The 20,940-nt window shown below is 47.5% G+C and overlaps 1 protein-coding gene across 36 annotated transcripts in view; it reads right to left on the reverse strand.

Annotated features, from left to right (window-relative positions):
• LOC122387227 (zinc finger protein 239-like) overlaps positions 1–20,940 on the reverse strand; it is a 76,543-nt gene that overhangs the window by 12,715 nt on the left and 42,888 nt on the right. For 8 of the 36 annotated variants that reach the window (XR_006257525.1, XM_043377204.1, XM_043377199.1 and 5 more), the window contains exon 7: positions 715–2,411. The exons of 10 other annotated variants lie outside the window; for them this stretch is intronic. Coding sequence is in view for 19 of the 26 variants with exons in the window: in XM_043377204.1 (XP_043233139.1) it covers positions 1,114–2,411 (1,298 nt within the window). In the remaining 7 variants the exon portion in view is untranslated. Of the gene's footprint in view, positions 1–714; positions 2,412–12,725; positions 13,861–13,893; positions 15,049–16,806; positions 17,521–17,550; positions 18,523–20,940 lie in introns of those variants that run through there. 18 more of the 36 variants (XR_006257524.1, XR_006257529.1, XR_006257528.1 and 15 more) reach the window with 10 other exon arrangements.

Genomic DNA, 20,940 nt, shown 5'->3' on the forward strand with positions numbered 1-20,940 from the left:
ACCCACTGCCTGGCAACCAAATGGCGAGCATTCACCACTGAACCAATTGAGTAAACGGCCCCACCGTAGATGCACATGTAGAATGACAGTGGCCCGGGTGGCAGACGGGTTAACGGCACAAGGGAGACGTCCCTGCCAACCACTTGTCATATGACTAAAGTAGCTGATAAAGGGGGAGATAGCGACAGACCCACAGGACCGGGCTCGATCTCCACCCCTACAAAACCCACGAGACCTGTAGATTTAGTCAACACGTCAACACTTAAGCATTGAAAAAATTGACGAACATTTTCCCGCTTGTCTTTCCGAAGCAATATGCCAGGTACCAACAGTGCATCAGTGTAAACATAGGATAGGCATACGCTGCTTGCTGATCGAAGCATCTAGTTTATTTGATACCATAGTGTCACCAGTAAAAAATATCTCTGTTAGTTTTATTTACTCTCTCTCTCTGTCTCTCTCTCTCTCTTTCTCTCTCTCTCTCTCTCTCTCTCTCTCTCTCTCTCTCTCTCTCTCTCTCTCTCTCTCTCTCTCTCTCTCTCTCTCTCTCTCTCTCTCTCTCTCTCTCTCTCTCTCTCTCCGATTTTTCATCTCTACTTTTTGTCTACATGTAGGTTCTCAGATCTCACGTCATCTGCCCGAGCGCGTGGGGTCGACCATAGAAGGTCCGCTCAAACCATCGTCATAAGTTCTCCGCCAACAATTGACAGACCATTTTCTCCATCTCATTGTATTGCAAGCCACGATTGTTTCACCAGGTACACTTGCAAAATACAGTTATCTCACAAGCCAGCAGGATGTGCTATCTTTACATGTTTCTGTAGCACACCGTGGGCCCGTATGTGTATGATGACACGTGACAGGTGAAGGAACCGTACCGCACAGGTGGGGCAGCCGTGCGGCCGTTCCCTGGTCCGGGCTTGGACGACATTTCAAAGATACTGCACCACCGTGCCACCCTTTCAGGGGTGTAGGTCGGTGTCTCGGCAAGCGACAGGAACTCCTTGAAAATATTCTCTTAGACAGCACACTGGCACAGTCTCAGGCTAGTAAATACACAAACGGTGGTGGATAGTTGGACGACTCGGCCGAGAAAACGTCCTCCCACATTTATCATAGCGGCATGGCAACACCTAACGTGTGTATGCGACGGTGGCGAGCCAGAAGAGCCTGCTCAGGAAACGACTTTTTACATATATCACAGCGGTACGGCCGCTCTCCAATGTGTGAACGGCGGTGGTGAGTGAAATATCTCAGCTGGGAAAACGACTTATCACAAATAACACATTGGTACGGCTGCTCTCCCGTGTGCGTACGGCGGTGGGCGGTCAGATAACCCTGTTGTGCAAACGTTTTATCACATAACTCACATCGGTACGGCCGTTCCCCTGTGTGTGTGCGGCGGTGGATTGTTAGATTACTCTTTACAACAAACGTTTTGTCACAGATATCACATCGGTACGGCCGCTCTCCCGTGTGTATACGGCGGTGTGTGGTCAGACTACCTTGTGTAGTAAACGTTTTGTCGCATATATCACAACGGAAACGTTGCTCTCCCGTGTGTGTGCTGAGATGGTGAGTCAGACTACCAAGCTCGGAAAACGACCTGCCACATGTAACACATCGGAACGGTTGCTCTACCGTGTGTATACGGCGGTGTTTGGTCAGATTACCTTTTACAGCAAACGTTTTGTCACATATATCACAACGGAAAGGTCGCTCTCCCGTGTGCGTACGGCGGTGGCCGGTCAGCTTAGATGACTCAGTGAACGACTTATTACATAAATCACATCGGTACGGCCGCTCTCCCGTGTGCGTACGGCGGTGGGTGGTCAGACTACTTCGTACAACAAACATTTTGTCACAGATATCACATCGGTACGGCCGCTCTCCCGTGTGTATACGGCGGTGTGTGGTCAGATTGCCTTTTACAGCAAACGTTTTGTCACATAAATCACAGCGGTACGGCCGCTCTCCCGTGTGTAAGCGGCGGTGGGTAGTTAGAATGCGTTGTAAGGCAAACGTTTTGTCACATATATCACAGCGGTACGGCCGCTCTCCCGTGTGTGTACGGCGGTGGGTGGTTCGATTACCAAGCTGGGAAAACGACTTCCCACATATATCACATCGGTACGGCCGCTCTCCCGTGTGTGTGCGGTGATGGATAGTTAGACTATCACGCTTGGAAAACGACTTTCCACACGCATCACATCGGTACGGCCGCTCTCCCATGTGTGTACGGCGGTGGTTTGCCATGTCGTCGGAATTATCCGTAGAGTACTGACACCATTCACACTTCAATTTGCCGTTCCTGCCGATGTGACCGTGTCTATCCTTGACGTGCATGTTCAGGCGATCTAGTCCCAGACAGCTGAAGTCGCAATGAGGACAACAGACCGTTGGCAGTCCGCCTGGAAAACATGGGGATATTGTTTGAAGACCGTAAACCCTTTCCATTCACCGTTCACTACGCGCTGGGTTCATTCGTGCCTCTAGATCCAGCGTTCTAAACGTTGGGTGGCGCCACTGTTGTAGGCGACTGCCGGGAAGCCGCGGTCAAAATGCCCCAAATGTCGAAATTTAAAGTTTTCTTTGAATATCCCAGAAACCAATCGGTATACGATGAAGCGTTTTTAGAGAATCACTAGGGTTACCCGCGTGCTCCGCAACGCGAAGGGGGGATTTTTTGACCCGTGGGTATTGGGTTGGTCTGTGTCGATTTGGTTGGTAGATATCCATTTCGTTCGATTGCTTTTTGACTGCCAAGCATTTTGTAAGAAAACAAAAAGATACATCGCATCGAGGTGCCCGTGTCGTATTATCATGCGTTCTACCTTAGAATGATTCGAAAACTGGCGTGAAGTCTTTTGAGGGCCATCGATGACTTTCGCTAAAAATGACAATGTAATGGTTTGGAACATTTACATTTTTAAGGATACTGTTGCTAATCAGGGGCGTAGGCAGGGGGGGGGGCACTGGGCCATGGCCCCCCCCCCCTTGGGCGCCGAAGGCGCCCTTTGCGATTGGAGGGCGCCGAAGGCGCCCTCCAATCGCAAATGCAATTGTGATATAATCGAATCGAAAAACAATCGCGACTGGAGGGCGCCCTCCAATCGCGAATGTGTTTACAGGGAAAATACGGATGGAGGGCGCCCTCGGAGGACGCCCATTCCAAATACGCCCTCCAAATACGGTTGGAGGGCTCCCTCGGGCGCCCTCCAACCACATTTGTAGGCTGTAGCTCTCTAAGCGTAACGGTGGTCGCCTATGTAAGCCGCTGTCCTGTAAATAAGCGCCCTCTCACCCGAAGGCGCCCTCCTGTAGGTCGCCACCCTGCTACATATTGCCGCCCTTCTGCTGATCGGCGTCCTCATAATTATTGGCGCTCTCCTACCTATTGCGCCCTCATGTGAAATTTTGAAGGCCGCCTTTCTCCCTTTTGGCACCCTCTTGTTCAGTGCCGCCCTCCTACCTATTGGTTCCCTAGTCCTTCCTGTTGAATGTTAATCGGGGCCCTTCTCCTATTGGCGCCCTCGTGTAGATCGCCGCCCTCCTAACCACTGGCACCCTCCTGTTGATCACCGCCCTCCTATCCACTGGCACCTTCCTGTTGACCAGCGCCCTCCGCACAGACGCCCTCCTGTTCGTGTCATCCTCTTGAGCAAAGGCGCCCTCCTCACCATTGCCACCCCCATTTTAATCGTCACCCTTCCGCTCATTGGCGACTTCCAGTTGATGACCGCCCTCCCACCTATTGGCGACCTCTTGTTGATCGCCACCCTCCTATTGGTGCTCTCCTGTTCCTCGCCACCCTCTTACCTGGTGGCGCCCTCCTGTTGATTGTTGATCGGCGCCCTCCTACCTATTGGTGCCCTCCTGTTGATCGCTGCCCTTCTATCCATTGGCGCCCTCCTGCTGCTCGCCAACTTCCTACCTATCGGTGCCCTACTGTCGAAACTCGGGATGTTGATCGGGGCTCTTCTACCTATTAGTGCCCTCCTGTGGATCGCAGCCCTTCTACCTATTGGCAACATCCGTTGATCGCTGCCCTCCTATCATTTATTTACTCCTTTGGCATGTTTTTCAACTTAGTCGTTCTATTGCACATAGTTGATGTCTTGCCTGTGAAAACTGCCACAAATGAACGTGCATTCAGCACAATGAATGAAGTATCTATACCTACCAAAACTATCTACGCTCTACGATGCATAAAACACGTCTTTGGTCTTAACGGATTAATCCTACTTTACGTGCATCATGGCATCTATATGGATTACGATTAAGTATTGTCAACAGGTTCGGGCGCAACAGCAGGCATCTGAAGTTTCGGTGTTTGAAACTGGTTATGTGGGTACACTGTATGCATCTGTGAGAAGGCTATGAAGGCTGGTCTGAGGTAATTTGGATGATGTTTACGCATCTCGCGCTCCGGTATCAATCCGATACGGTGATCTGGTGCGTAGATATGCCACCGCCAATAAACTTTTATACATGGACACCCATGAGCCAAGCTTTCTGTACAGTTTGTGTGGCAGCGGCCCGACCAAACCTTAGGTATTTTTTACACCTTCAAATTTGGTAAAAGAGCGAGAGGAGCTTTGAACAGTGATCGTATAAAAGGAGTGCCTAAAAAGCGGAGGAAAAGGTTGTTTTCAAAAATTTCGCGCGCCTTCGGCGCAGCATTTCAAGAACACTTGACCTTTTGTGACCTGGAGTATAAAGAATACACACGATGCAAAATCAATGCAGCACGACCTATACGAGGTCACGCAAAAAAAAACTGGTGGCATGGTAAAAAACGCCTCCCAACCCCCCAACCCCCACTGAGCGATTTTTTATCTCGCGACCGTATGGCGCCCTCCTTGGGTGAGGTGGCGCCCTCCAAACCCTTGGCCCCCCCCTTCGCGATTTTCTAAATACGCCGCTGTTGCTAATCATGCAAAAATGAAGAGTGAATATTGGACAGAATTGAATGTTCTATCCAATGGTACCATATTCAATTGCCAAAGGTATCAGGTTATGCAGCAAACCCCGTGTGATTAATAAAGTGGCACAAAATTGACAAACACCATTTTCTCCTGTGATTTGCACCATCTTGATTTGGATCAATCAGCTTTTCACAATTTTTATATGAGAGGCGGTACCTTTCTCTTGCAAATAGGCGTTGATTCAACTCGCTCCATTTAACGGTCACCTAAAAATAAAATTAATTCCAAAATCCCTCAAAAACCGCAATTTTTCAAATAAAAGTGCCCTCTCCGGTGCACGTGGCGCGTGCTATCTTCTGCATTGCACACCATTCAATAGCCCGTTCAATTCTGTACACGATGCTGTTTTCCCCGTGCCGGTCGGACCCCTGGTCACCAAGATATTGCACGGGAACTGGACCCGTGTCGGCCAAAATTAGCCGTTTTCACCCGATTTCGCACGCCGATTTATACATGTAAAGTCTATGACGCGAATTTGCACTTTTTGAGCACGCGCCACGCGCTCCCTATCAATCCGATCGAGCTGAGACCCCTCAAAGGCACGTCGCGCATCCTTGATCTATAAGTTGTGCAAATTTCACCGGGCTAGGTGCAACGGTCTGGCCTGTAGTCCACGCAAAGCACCACCAAGTTGGGATCTCGGTAACGGACAGACGCACCCTCCTCAAATAGTAATATAGATAAAAGGCATAAAGGCATAAGTTGAATAAAGTATTGCCGGACAGGCCAACACTACCCTTGAAACCCGCGAGACCTGTACCTACATTTAGTCAACACGTCAACACTTAAACATTGAAAAAATTGACGAACACTTTCCCGCTTGTCTTTCCGAAGCAATATGCCAGGTACCAACAGTGCATAAGTGCAACCATACGATAGGCATTACGCAGCTTGCTGATCGAAGCATCTAGTTTATTTGAAACCATTAATAGTGTTATCAGTGAAAAATACCTCTGTTAGTTTTATTTACTCTCTCTCTCTCTCTCCCCGATTTTTCATCTCTACTTTTTGTCTACATGTACTTCTCAGATCTCACGCCATCTGCCCGAGCGCGTGGGGTCGACCATAGAAGGTCCGCTCAAACCATCGTCATAAGTTCTCCGCCAACAATTGACAGACCATTTTCTCCATCTCGTTGTATTGCAAGCCACGATTGCTTCACCAGGTAGGGGAAGCCGGGGGAAGCCCGGGCGGGGGGGGGGGAAGCCCGGCCACCCCGTTTCCGGCTAAATTATTCACAATAAAATGCTCAACTGTTTGTCCTTTCAGCGTGGCAGCTAAGGTAACGCCAGCAAAAAAGTTAAGGCTGACAAAAATTGCATATTGTTAAAGTTATAGCGCAAAAATGATATTTTAAGGGTTTTTAGCTAAAAAGTGAGATATCTTGCACTGTTAATGTTATACCATACAGTATTAATATTTATACGAATGTTATGTAAGGACCGTTTAAGTGTTTGTAGTGAAGGGTGACGAGGCAGGCTGGCTTAAGTATATTTTTCGAATATCGCTGTTCTAAAATAAAAATTAGCACATTGTACCCCAATGTGCTAATTTTTATTTTATTTTATTTTATTTATGGCCACCCCGGGCGAGTGGCCAAGTTTACCCCCAACCGAGAGCAATGCCACTAAACCACTGTTTTCCATGATATAATAGGTACTGAGCAGGTTTGGTTTACACCTAGATCAAAGATAAATTTCGAAAATAAACATGTTATCATAGACAAAGCCAGTCATGTCACTTAAGGTCAACTAGGGTCAAACTACGTTTTTGCAGATAACGCGACAGACAATGAAGCTAGAGCTTCAAAAATGGTGTCGTTGTGTTCTTCTTCATCAGCCAAGTCGAATGATATGCAATATGATGCATTAAGGTAAAAAGAAAAATACATTTTGTGAGGGGGGCTTAGGCCGGTCCTGCAGGCCCTTCGTTACCTCCCCTCCGGATCTCTACTCTACTCTACAGGATCAGTGGTCGGCCGGGACGTCTCCCAGCCTTTTACCCGTCTGCCACCCGGGCCACTGTCCTCTAAACTAAATGTACTAAACTATGCATCGTGGTTCAGGTGAATAACTCCGCCATTTTGGGGCACACGCGGTTTGTAGCGAACCCTGGGTTTGGAGCTAAGCTCCTGAGCCACAATGACTAACTAGGCACCGAATGAATCTGACTCCGCTCAACCTCCGTTCTCCTCCGACTCAACCCATCTCCAAATGCATCTGGTCAATTCAAACCCCATTTATTGTAAAACCGAACATCATAAAGGACTGCGCATTGAATTGGATCCGAGACGACCGATTATTTCCGTTTCCGCAAGTTTCTACCCTATCACTACCCTAACGGTTACCGACGCGCGAAACTACCTACGAACCTCCACCCCGGTGCTCCTATCCTAACTATGGGATGTGCTTTGAGCCCAGCATCAATCCCTGCGTGACGGAACCTACCTCGAGCCAGGTGAGCCAGCAGCAGAGAGCAGTCGGGGGCTCGATGTCCGTACCGGACGGCAGTCAGACACCAAGAGCCCCCGATCTCCTCTCCCCTGCTTTCGTCTCGTCCCTCGCCCGAGTAGGCCACGCCCACATCAGCCGCCTCGAGGCCATAGATGGCGGCCGATGTGCCCGTGCGGTTCCCGCCGCGCTGGCCTCCTTTCAGACCCCTGCCTAAATATCCCACGCGTACAATTTTAACAAAACCAAGGTAACTAAAACGGACACTGACTCAAACTAATCTCCAAGCTGGTACGGCCGCTCTCCCGCTCCCCTACAATGTTACAGGGAGTATGAGAAATCAGTTAGTTTGCAAACTACCTAGGGAGTTTGCAAACTCCCTGAACGATCAGGTAGTTTGCAAACTCCCTAGGTAGTTTGCAAAGTACCTGATCGAACAGGTAGTTTGCAAACTCCCTAGGTAGTTTGCAAAGTCCCTAGTTAGTTTGCAAACTCCCTAGGGTTGTTGCAAACTACCTATAGGTAAAATGCAAAAACGACGAAACAACTGCCATATACGAGTACATATGTAGAAAAGACGCGATGAATTGGTTCATAGCTCAGAATGAAGCTTGGCAGCAATGGTGCATAACGAGACGATGTGGTGTTTTGATGACGCTCTTTCGCAGCTAACTATTTATTTTGTCTTACTCGCAAATATCATCTTACAGATTAATGTCTGCCTTTTTTATTGTAGTCGACAACATGTTACGTTGCCATCCACCTCCTTTCCTTGGACGTCAGCGGCCTCTCCTCCACCGGTCTGGCGTCCATCTAAAAGCGGATGACGTCGCCATGCTCGGCGTCTTCCACGACTCGAGTTATGCCGCTCAACGCTTCCTCCCACTCCCGGAACCTCTGATCGAACAGTTCGTGAGACATCCCCACCGAACCACAGAGCAACCACAGAACAGAAACTGCGATCACTATGCTGCCTCTCCACACTCCGCTCAGCACTGATGACCCGCCAGCACTGTGCACCGTCCACCAGCCGTGACCCGACAGCGCCTTTCATCCGTATCCCGCAGGCACACACTGACATGACCTGTCAAGCTCAGGGCAGTCAACTGCTGGCTACCAGGATCGGGTGGAAGCGGGGCGTTGGGTTGACTGGTAGGTACTATCATATATTTTCCGTTTTTTTTCGAAACTTAAACTTTTTTGATTTTTGGGTAATATATCCAATTTCATGTTCATTTTTAGGGGTCAAAAATAAAAAAATTAAAAATCCGAGATTGCAAATTTGTAGCCCTGTTGATTTCACACCTTTTATGTCTTGATCATTTTTCTATATCTTCAAAGCTGTAGGTCTGACAGCTCTTCTCGCGAAGCACTTTTTTCGGTCGAAAATGGCAGAACATTACGTCATTCTGACGTCATTTATGGCCAACCTATCATAGCCTCTGGAAAATTTTGGTCACAATGTGTAAAATTGATGCCCGGAGAAGTCATGAAAGTTTGATGGCAATACCTGCAGCCGTTTAGGAGATATTGACGGAAAAGGACGGGGGCCGGGGGGCCGTTTCGCCCCCCCCCCCCCTACGGGGCGCGGGTTAGAAATCAGGATGTGATCTTAAGTCAACCCAACGCCCCGCTTCCACCCGATCCTGTTAGCTAGCAGTCGACTGCCCTGAGCTTGACAGGTCAGGTCCGTGTGTGCCTGCGGGATACGGATGAAAGGCGCTGTCGGCTCACGGCTGGTGGACGGTGCACAGTGCTGGCGGGTCATCAGTGCTGAGCGGAGTGTGGAGAGGCAGCATAGTGATCGCAGTTTCTGTTTTATGGTTGCTCTGTGGTTCTGTGGGGATGTCTCACGAACTGTTCGATCAGAGGTTCCGGGAGTGGGAGGAAGCGCTGAGCGGCAATAACTCTCGAGTCGTGGAAGACGCCGAACATGGCGATGTCATCCGCTTTCTGATGGACGCCAGACCGGTGGAGGAGAGGCCGCTGACGTCCAAGGAAAGGAGGTGGATGGCAACGTAACATGTTGTCGACTACAATAAAAAAGGCAGACATTAAAGGGACCCTCCCACCTCAACATTAGATTTGAGTTGAGATAGCCAAAATGGGGTCCCTGGCTCACAATTACCGGTTTCGGCACTCACAACATCGAGAAATGCCTTAACCCTATTAGTGGCAGGGGGGGGGGTTGTTTTTATCCACCCCTCAGGTTTTTCGGGAATATCTCCGAAACCGCTGAAGCTACGATGCTGAAATTTTCTGACTTTTCCTAAAACTAAATTGGGCACATTCCCTGAAAATTTCAAGTTCATAACTTTACCAGGGGCGGCTCCAGAGCACTGGGAATTGGGGGTCCTATTCGTGAAGTGAGTCATTTGGGCGAAGATCACGATGCTGCACCAGTTTTACGAACAGTGAATGAAAGGTATCATGTGATAACATATACAAAGTTATTGTGCATCCTCTTTTGACACGTTTTTGCTATAATAGGCGGATCCAGGCGTCCAAAAAGGGGGGTTATTTTTTACCTCCCAACATAGGTGCCCTGACACCGCCTATGCATGACCAATACAATTTTAGTCGTTCTCTCATAAGAAAATGGTAACATAACAAGACCATTGCCACCCTTTTTAGAAACAGTACAAAAAAAACTTATTTACTATACTTTTTGTGTACCCCCAATCTCAATGATCTGTATCCGCCTATGATTTTTGAAAATGCATATTTTTAGGATCCATGTGAATTCCTGGTTCATTCTCTATCGATCGGCAAAAGTTGCGTTAAGATTGGTTCAGAAATCTGGCCGTGATAAACAGTCTAAAATGTATCTGCAATTTGCCCGTTTTTACCCCCCTCTACCCCCCTATTGACATTTTTTAATTTTATTTTTTTTTAGAAATGTAGATCTCGTTGAGCCAAATCGAATGCCGTTTGAATTTTGAAAATCGGCCGGTTAGATCTCGAGATATCAAGGGGGGGTCGTAAACAGCCCCCCCCCCCTGCCACTAATATGGGGTAGCCAGGAGCCTGCCACTAATAGGGTTAAATCGGAAATATTGAATTTCAAAATTGCAGCATTTTGATTCAGAGGGGCTAATGCTTAGGAATACCCCTCTGAATGTGTGACGTCAGCGCAAATATCTAACGATTTTTAAATGTTTGACTAAAACGTTTTGTAGCACGCGGTGGTATATGCTATTTGCGCGCAACATCTGCCGCAAACGCCGCACTTCTAAAATAAAGTCGCTAGAAACAGCGGAGGTCCCAAAAAAGTAAACACAAGTAAAAGTCTAATATCTTGAAAACCGGTGAATATTTTTCGGTGAAATTTGGTAGATATTCGTTTTCGCTCTTTCTGAACCGAGCGACATCACTTTCATGCCAATTCATAAACTTTTTTGAAGGTGGGAGGGTCCCTTTAATCTGTAAGATGATATTTGCGAGCAAGACAAAATAAATAGTTAGCTGCGAAAGAGCGTCATCAAAACACCACATCGTCTCATTATGCACCATTGCTGTCAAGCTTCATTCTGAGCTCTAAACCAATTCATCGCGTCTTATCTACATATGTACTCGTATATGGCAGTTGTTTCGTCGTTTTTGCATTTTACCTATAGGTAGTTTGCAACAACCCTAGGGAGTTTGCAAACTACCTAGGGAGTTTGCAAACTACCTGTTCGACCAGGTACTTTGCAAACTACCTAGGGAGTTTGCAAACTACCTGTTCGACCAGGTACTTTGCAAACTACCTGATCGTTCAGGGAGTTTGCAAACTCCCTAGGTAGTTTGCAAACTAACCATGATTTCTCAGTACTCCCTGTAACATATACATCAAACGATAGCTCCGGGTCTGCAGAACACACATAACCACATGAAAATGGCGAATTCTTACTTGGTTATGATGTATTGGCACCGCAAAGATTTAAAGACGAAAATATAATTTCACATAATTGATGTCACACACAAATAGACTTTTAAAAAAGTACCGCAGAGTACCGCTTCGAAAATCTCGCTACATGTCAATGATTCATTGCACTACAAGATCCAACAGTCATTTTTTGCGACTTTTTGCGACTTTGGATGTAGCAGCCAAACATCAACCCGCGCCGGACCGGTGCTCGGCGTCAAACGCGCCGGGCCGGGAGGTGTTGATTTAACACTCCCCTTCTAACCCGGCTCTTGGGCCACATAGCGACACGTAGTAAGTGACATTCAAAAGAGCGTCCGAAATTCCAGATGGAGTACTTAGTCATTTCTAGGTCAGGTTAAAGGTCACGTCACCAGAGGTCATCAAAGGTAAAATGTTGCATATATCAACATTTCTCGAAAACCGGCCCTTACCTCGGGGACCAATAGAGCTACATCGTCGCGGAAAAGTGCATTCAATTGCTCTTTTAGCGGTCTTTCTGAAATAAGCCCTCAGATTTGGCTTAACCCTCGCCCCTAGTGGTGTTTTTCCAGCCGCGAACGTATAGAAGGGGTCCGTTGGACCCCCCGCCGTTTCGCCCCTGATCGAGCTAGAGCTTCGCGAAAAAGACGAGCGTGTTGCCCGTGACAAGAGGAAGCTGATGATACCCAATTGTAAGGTCCTAGGTCATCGGTTGACCTTCCAGGTCAGGTCAATGACCCAAAAGTCGGGAAAATCGGGACCTGTTAGAACGTCGTAAAGGGTGGCTGCTATGTTTTTTTTTTTTGGGTGCTGATCACGATTATTTACGATCATAGATGATGTCTTCATACATTTAGGCCAAGTCGGGTCAGGTCAGGTCAGGTCAGGTCAACCAGTAAGGGTTTTGCCGGGTATTTGCAGTAGGTGGCAACCGCCTCTGACAGTTTTGTAACATGTTACGAAGGCACCAAAGCTACATAGTAAATGTTCAAATGGTTGCTAGATTCGAATTCAGCTCCAAAAACTAGTCTAGAAACATGTAAAACTCGAAAACGTGAACCAAGGTCAACAAAGGTCAATGACCTTACCTGACCTTCTGGTGACCTTGACACCCACCCTAATGCATGGGAGCAACATAATATCCCATGTTTGAACGCTTTAAACCAAGAAAAGACTGCAAACCCGTGGCTAATGCGAGCCGACATACGCTGAATCGCGATTCCGGCCAAACATGGTCTCGAAAGAAGGTCACAGGTCAAAAATCATTAAGGTCAGGGTCATGAAATTTTCAGGTTAGCTGTAAAAGTAGGTATCGCGAGGGTACTGAAAGTTTCGTTGTGATCAGCCGCTTTTTACGCGAATTACTCGCGAAAAACCAAGGGTTCCGTTCGAAGATTCAGGCCCTGTCGCGCTAGAATGGCATATCGGCCCACTGTGCGGCGGTGGGCGGTCAGAGTACCCTGTTGTGCAAACGTTTTATCACATATATCACATCAGTACAGCCGCTCTCCCGTGTGCGTACGGCGGTGGATTGTTAGATTACTCTTTACAACAAACGTTTTGTCACAGATATCACATCGGTACGGCCGCTCTCCCGTGTGTATACGGCGGTGTGTGGTCAGACTACCTTGTGTAGTAAACGTTTTGTCGCATATATCACAACGGAAACATTGCTCTCCCGTGTGTGTGCTGAGATGGTGAGTCAGACTACCAAGCTCGGAAAACGACCTGCCACATATAACACATCGGTACGGCCGCTCTCCCGTGTGTATACGGCGGTGTCTGTTCAGATTACCTTTTACAGCAAACGTTTTGTCACATATAACACATCGGAACGGTTGCTCTCCCGTGTGCGTACGGCGGTGTTTATTCAAACTAAATCGAGCAGCAAACGTTTTATCACATATATCACATCGGTACGGCCGCTCTCCCGTGTGCGTACGGCGGTGGGTGGTCAGATTACTTCGTACAACAAACATTTTGTCACAGATATCACATCGGTACGGCCGCTCTCCCGTGTGTATACGGCGGTTTGTGGTCAGATTACCTTTTACAGCAAACGTTTTGTCACATAAATCACAGCGGTACGGCCGCTCTCCCGTGTGTAAGCGGCGGTGGGTAGTTAGAATGCGTCGTAAGGCAAACGTTTTGTCACATATATCACAGCGGTACGGCCGCTCTCCCGTGTGTGTACGGCGGTGGATGGTTCGATTACCAAGCTGGGAAAACGACTTCCCACATATATCACATCGGTACGGCCGCTCTCCCGTGTGTGTGCGGTGATGGATAGTTAGACTATCACGCTTGGAAAACGACTTTCCACACGTATCACATCGGTACGGCCGCTCTCCCATGTGTGTGCGGCGGTGGTTTGCCATGTGGTCGGAATTCTCCGTAGAGTACTGACACCATTCACACTTGAATTTGTCGTTCCTGCCGATGTGACCGTGTTTCTTCTTCACGTGCCTGTTCAGACGATCTTGTCCCAGACAACTGAAGTCGCAGTGAGGACAACAGACCACTGCCAGTTCACCTGAAAATATGGCGCTCGAATAATACGAGTATGCTGTTCGAAACATCTAGTTTATTTTCGCACTATTAACGCACGACTCGTTGTGGGGAACTAGTATAGTACTGATAGTAAGGCCCAGAAAACAGAATGCAGTTTTATCTAAAAGAATAGAATGAGTTCTGCCTTAGCTATGTGCACCCTCAACCATTTTCACAAATCGACACCCTATGACTCTTAGACAGCACACTTGTATGGTCTATGGTTAGTGAACACAGAAACGGCGATGCATACCTAGACTACCCGGCCGAGAAAACATCATGCCACATTTATCACAGCGATACGACGAATCATCCGTCAAGTGCCTGTGGCGGTGGCGAGCCAGATTTAGTGGCGCAGAAAACGACTTTCCACACATATCACAGAGGTACGGCCGCTCTCCAGTGTGTGTGCGGCGGTGGAAGGTCAGATAACGCAGCTGGGAAAACGACTTATTACATATCTCACAGCGGTACGGCCGCTCACCCGTGTGTGCACGGCGGTGGATTGTCAGCTTAGATGACTCAGTGAACGACTTATTACAGAAATCACATCGGTACGGCCGCTCTCCCGTGTGCGTGCGACGGTGGGCGGTCAGATTACCCTGTGTAGCAAACGACTTCCCACATAAATCACATCGGTACGGCCGTTCCCCTGTGTGTGTACGGCGGTGGATGGTCAGATTACCTTTTACAGCAAACGTTTTGTCACATATATCACAGCGGTACGGCCGCTCTCCCGTGTGTGTGCGGCGGTGGTTGGTCAGATTACTGGCATCAGAAAACGACTTATTACATATTTCACAGCGGTACGGCTGCTCACCCGTGTGTAAACGGCGATGGTTGATCATATTACATTGCTGAGAAAACGACTTTCCACAGATATCACATCGATACGGCCGCTCTCCCGTGTGTGTACGGCGGTGGGCGGTCAGACTATACTGTACAGCAAACGTTTTGTCACATATACCACAGCGGTACGGCCGCTCTCCCGTGTGTGTGCGGCGGTGGTTTGCCATATGGTCGGAATTCTCCGTAGAGTATTTACACCATTCACACTTCAATTTGCCGTCCCTGCCGATGTGACCGTGTCTATACTTGACGTGCATGCTCAGACGATCTTGTCCCCGACACCTGAAGTCGCAGTGAGGACAACAGACCGTTGCTAGTCCGCCTGGAAAAATGGCGATAACGTTTGAAGACGGTAAAAGCGTGAAGACATACAGCGTGTCCCAGAATTGACCGAACACTGTTAATCAGCGCATAAGATGAGGGAAAAAATAATTGCACTTTTTCTTTTTATCGTCCGATATAGCCAATAAGGGTAACTTCGAAATGGCACATGTAATAGACTAGACACGCTAGCAACAACATTAGCCGACAATTGTAGCTAAATGCCAGACGATGCTGGCTTCAGTTGTTTTACGGGTCTCCCGAAACTGGTTGTAAGACGGTTTTCATTGACCTCTTGCCGGTGGATGGTACTATAAATATTTTCGATTAACTTTGCATCTAAACTGTTCCCATGCCATAAGGCATTCTCTCCCAAAACCAAAAATTCTGCCTACACCACTGTTGCGCTGTTTTTTGACATCTGAAGTGGAGAGCCTCCATGCCTGAACATGGCGTGACCTTTGGCTTCCAACAATTTGGTTTCCAGAACAACCCCGTTTGTGGCCATTAGTTCACGACAACCAGTTTTGTAATGCTTGAATATTACCGTAGTCGCAATCTGTGTTAACGGTCGTCTTTGGGGCATCACGTGAAGCTAAAGGAGCGCACCGTGGCTCAAAATGTCTCACACTTTGATTTTCGACGAGTGCCTGGCCGTCTCGGCTGTTAGGGCGTTGTCACCATCTGACGTCCACACACGACTTTTTTGTGTCGCTTCAATGGGCAGAATACCTTCGTAAGACCACAAAGTGTGTTTCCATTCACTTTTTGTTGCATATGTTATGATTAATGGCTGCTTTGTAGCGATTTGCACTGTCCTTCCGTTAGTTTTGGCATATTTTTCAGATGAGGGGCCCCAAATTCCAAAATTTTGTCAAAGATAGTGGTCAAAAGTAGACTGATGTTTCGTAGCTAACCCTTATCTGTCGTTTAGATTGTTTTCGGGTAGATGGGGTGGCATTTGTTGTCCATGACATGGCAACCACCCGCTTGACGACTGGTGCATGCTCCTTTTTGGTCACGCCCAGGCTTGTCGATCAGGTTAGCTCTTCCTCTCTCTGGCTTCGCTCGCTGATATAACTGCGGTTTGCTCACCCCTGCCTGCTTGCAAATGAGCTACTGGAGCTCTCCAGCAAGAACCATGCCGAAAGTCCGTTTACGAACTTCAGAATTGCACTTTATTCACCAGGATTGCCTTTTGTTTGCTGAGGCTGAAAACGAAAAGGGACTACTCTTCGCTGACTCCGGATAATAACTGACTAGAGTCGTGACCGGTCACCAAAAACACACAGTCTCCTAGCTCGACAGCTAAGGAATGTCTTATAAAAGTACCTAAAATGCTCGTATCTAATGAGAATCAAGCGCAATCGTACTTTTAGCCAGGAAATAAATGTTCGGTCAATTCTGGGACACCCTGTAGGTAAAGTTTTCAGTTGAACATGTCGCTCTCCCGTGTGCCACTTAAAATTGAAACAGACTGCTACATGGATCTGAAGGATGTTGCACCTTATAGCTTGTAGCTCCGTGTTGGAGCTTGAATGTTGCACCTACCTTGTGAACCGTATATAAAAAAGAGAGCTGAATCGGTAGCAAAGTTGGCGACGAATACTTGCTGGCGAGAGCATGGTTCGGGAGATCTCTGATCACGTGAGATCAGCCTCGTTACCCAGCCTGCCGTGAGTGCCCTATGTATGATGTGCTTATATATTGAATAAACGTTATAAAAAAAAATTGAAACACCGGAAAGGCTGTCGTGGTAAGCGAGTAATATCAATCAATCAATCAATTTATTATGCGTCTTTTCGAGACAAGACAAAGCATACAGCAAATGTGTTTTATAAAAAAAGAATAGAATATGAGTTCTGCCTTAGCTCTGTGCACCCTCAACCATTTTCACAAATCGACACCCATATAACTCTTAGACAGCACACTTGTATGGTCTCTGGTTAGTGAATACAGAAACGGCGATGCATAACTAGACCATTCGGGCGAGAAAACATCATGCCACATTTATCACAGCGATACGACGAATCTTCCGTCAAGTGTCTTTGGCGGTGGCGAGCCAGATTTAGTGGCGCAGAAAACGACTTTCCACACATATCACAGAGGTACGGCCGCTCTCCCGTGTGCGTGCGACGGTGGGCGGTCAGAGTACCCTGTGTAGCAAACGACTTCCCACATAAATCACATCGGTACGGCCGTTCCCCTGTGTGTATACGGCGGTGTTTGGTCAGATTACCTTTTATAGCAAACGTTTTGTCACATATATCACAGCGGTACGGCCGCTCTCCCGTGTGTGTGCGGCGGTGGTTTGCCATATGGTCGGAATTCTCCGTAGAGTATTTACACCATTCACACTTAAATTTGCCATTCCTGCCGATGTGACCGTGTCTATCCTTGACGTGCATGTTCAGACGATCTTGTCCCAGACAGCTTAACTCGCAGTGAGGACAACAGACCACTGCCAGTTCACCTGAAAATATGGCGCTCGAATAATATGCTGTTCGAAACATCTAGTTTATTTTCGCACTATTAACGCACGACTCGTTGCGGGGAACTAGTATAGCACTGATAGTAAGGCCCAGAAAACACAATGCAGCTTTATCTAAAAGAATAGAATATGAGTTCTGCCTTAGCTCTGGGCACCCCCCAATCATTTTCACAAATCGAGACAGCACACGCCACACTTGTATGGTCTCTGGTTAGTGAACACAGAAACGGCGATGCATACCTAGACCACCCGGGTGAGAAAACATCATGCCACATTTATCACAGCGATACGACAAATCATCCGTCAAGTGCCTGTGGCGGTGGCGAGTCAGATATACTGGCGCAGAAAACGACTTCCCACATATATCACAGAGGTACGGCCGCTCTCCAGTGTGTGTGCGGCGGTGGGCGGTCAGACCACGCAGCTCAGAAAACGGCTTATTACATATTTCACAGCGGTACAGCTGCTCACCCGTGTGTGTACGGCGATGGAGGGTCAGCTTAGATGACTCAGTGAACGACCTATTACATAAATCACATCGGTACGGCCGCTCTCCCGTGTGCGTGCGACGGTGGGCGGTAAGAGTACCCTGTATAGCAAACGACTTCCCACATAAATCACATCGGTACGGCCGTTCCCCTGTGTGTGTACGGCGGTGGATGGTCAGATAAGCTTTTGCAGCAAACGTTTTGTCACACATATCACAACTGTATCGTCCCGTGTGTATACAGCGGTGGCGGGTCAGATTAGATGAGCTAGAGAACGACTTATTACATGTATCACAACGGTACGACCGCTCTCCCGTGTGTGTGCGGCGGTGGTTTGCCATGTGGTCGGAATTCTCCGTAGAGTATTTACACAATTCACACTTCAATTTGTCGTCCTTGCCGATGTGACCGTGTCTATCCTTGACGTGCATGTTCAGGCGATTTTGTCCCTGACACCTGAAGTCGCAGTGAGGACAACAGACCGTTGCTAGTCCGCCTGGAAAAATGGCGATAACGTTTGAAGACGGTAAAAGCGTGAAGACATAGAGCGTGTCCCAGAATTGACCGAACACTGTTAATCAGCGCATAAGAAGAGGGAAAAAATAATTGCACTTTTTCTTTTTATCGTCCGATATAGCCAATAAGGGTAGCTTCGAAATGGCACATGCAATAGACTAGACACGCTAGCTACAACATTAGCCGACTTTGACCTTAAGTTGACCTAGAAAGTTGACCTTAGGTCACGTGACCTAAGGTCAACTTTTGACCTTGCGACCTTTCGAGGTCAACATACATATGTTTCGCTGCGGATCGACGAGCGGATCACGATGGTGCTATTAGTTTGTTCCTAGCTGGGATACCTTGAAAGTTATTCGAGAAAAACTTCATATACAGGGTGGGCCAAAATGAAGTACCTTCAGTTTTCTTTCGATAACATGTATATTTACAATGGTACAATGGTAAACCAGGTATATTTCGAATTACAATGAAATGGCAAAACTCACTGCGCACTATTGTCCGCATCTGTCAGCCGCTCACACCTCACAGGATGTGCTCCAGGTGGGCACCGCGGCGCTGCTTCACCAGCGGCAGACGAACTTCCTTGAGATGGATGATGGCCTTGTCGACCATGTCAGCGGGGATACGGTCCACCTCCTGGACTATGGCGGTCTTGAGCTCGTGAGTGGTTGCCGGTCTTCCCGCATATACCCGGTCCTTAAGATATCCCCACATGAAAAAGTCCAGGGGACTCAGGTCAGGAGAGTGAGGGGCCCATGGAACGGCCGACTTCAGGCTGATGTGTCGATCCGGGAAGTGACTTCGAACCCAATCCATCGATGCGCAAGCAGTGTGGGGTGTGGCACCATCCTGCTGGAACCACTCTTGGTTACGCCTGAGTGGCCTCTCCCCGAGTTCTCTCCAGAACGGCTCCAGCGCTGTGCTGACATAGCGAGCAGAGTTGATCGTTGTCGCCACTTCGTTTTCATTTTCAAAGAAGAAGGGACCGATAGTTCCCCCGCCGTGCCGCATCGCCAACCACGCCGTAACCTTCTCGCAGTGAAGAGGCCTGCAGAGGACCTCATCTGGTGGTTCCTTGCCCCAGTGCACAGCATTGTGGGTGTTGACATATCCGTTCAGCCAGAAGTGAGCCTCGTCACTGAACCACAGCTTGCTGAACACACGTGGGTTGTGTTCGAACCACTCGGCCATGGCGACCCGACGCTCCCTGTCGCATGATGATAGCTTCTGATGTATTGAAAGCCGGTACGGGTACAGTCCAAGATCTTCTTTCATGATTCTCCGCAGAGTTGTCCTGCTGATATTCAGTGCCTGAGAGCGACGCCGAGTGGATCTTTTTGGGCTCTGAAGGGTAGAGGCGGATACCCGTTGAATGTTGGCCTCAGATCTGACCGTGCGACCTCTCCCGGGCGGCTTGGTTTTTACCACCGTTCCGAAATTTCGAAACTTAGCTACCCACTTCTCGATAGACTTGTTCCCCGGTGCAAGGTCGAGCCTCCGATGGTCCAGACCGAACTTCTTTAGATACACGGTATATAGAGAACTAGGTAAAACCGGTTCGAAATTACAACACTAAGGTATTTTGACCACTATTTTCAGCTGACCTTTTAAGTCTAAAAAAGAGAACTAAGCAACAAATTTCGATGAGTTTTACGATTTGTATATATATTTTTGATTTATGATCACAGAGCACGTCATGTATGAACCTGTGAAGCATTAACGAAAATAAATTGTTGGCTATCTCCGCCATTTAAAAAATTATATATCTTAAAACGCAAAGCTTGCTCATGGACAAAATTAATTTTTCACAATCAAAAATTAAAATTGAAGGACGAAAAGTAATATCAAAGGCCGACACTCTTTCATTCAATTTCGAAATTATCATGGTTCTGAGCTGTTCAGCCTACCGGACCTGCCAATGCTCTACCCTGAATTGTCGAGTAATTTCAGTGATGTGGGACTTCAATCATGGTCAATAAATATCAAAATTAAATTTTCTTTCAGATTATGTCAGTTTTGTTGCTTTTTAAGCATTGGAAACTGCATTTAGTTGATGTTGAATGCACCACCGCCATTGGTGTCCTTGGTCACCCTGTTCCACTAAATGTAATATTTTTATAAAACTAGACTATGTCGGTGTCTAAAACATTTACCAAAAATTACAAAATTGTTAACGCTACTACCTATCAAAATGTTGAAGCGCTATGATCTTGGGAAATTTTAGAAATGTATTTATGAATCTCGAACTTATATTTTTTGGAACCGATTACTCCTGAGCAAAAACATCTGTATTTGGTAAACTTGTTAGGCATATGCTCTTAAAACGTCTATATCAAAATGAGAATTCAATTTTCTTTAAAAGTCCGCATATCTCATTGCAGTTTCGAAGATGTAA

The sequence above is a fragment of the Amphibalanus amphitrite genome, unplaced genomic scaffold, assembly GCF_019059575.1.
Source record: "Amphibalanus amphitrite isolate SeventyFive unplaced genomic scaffold, NRLGWU_Aamphi_draft 000278F_arrow, whole genome shotgun sequence".
In the NCBI taxonomy this organism is placed as follows: Eukaryota; Metazoa; Arthropoda; class Thecostraca; order Balanomorpha; family Balanidae; genus Amphibalanus; species Amphibalanus amphitrite.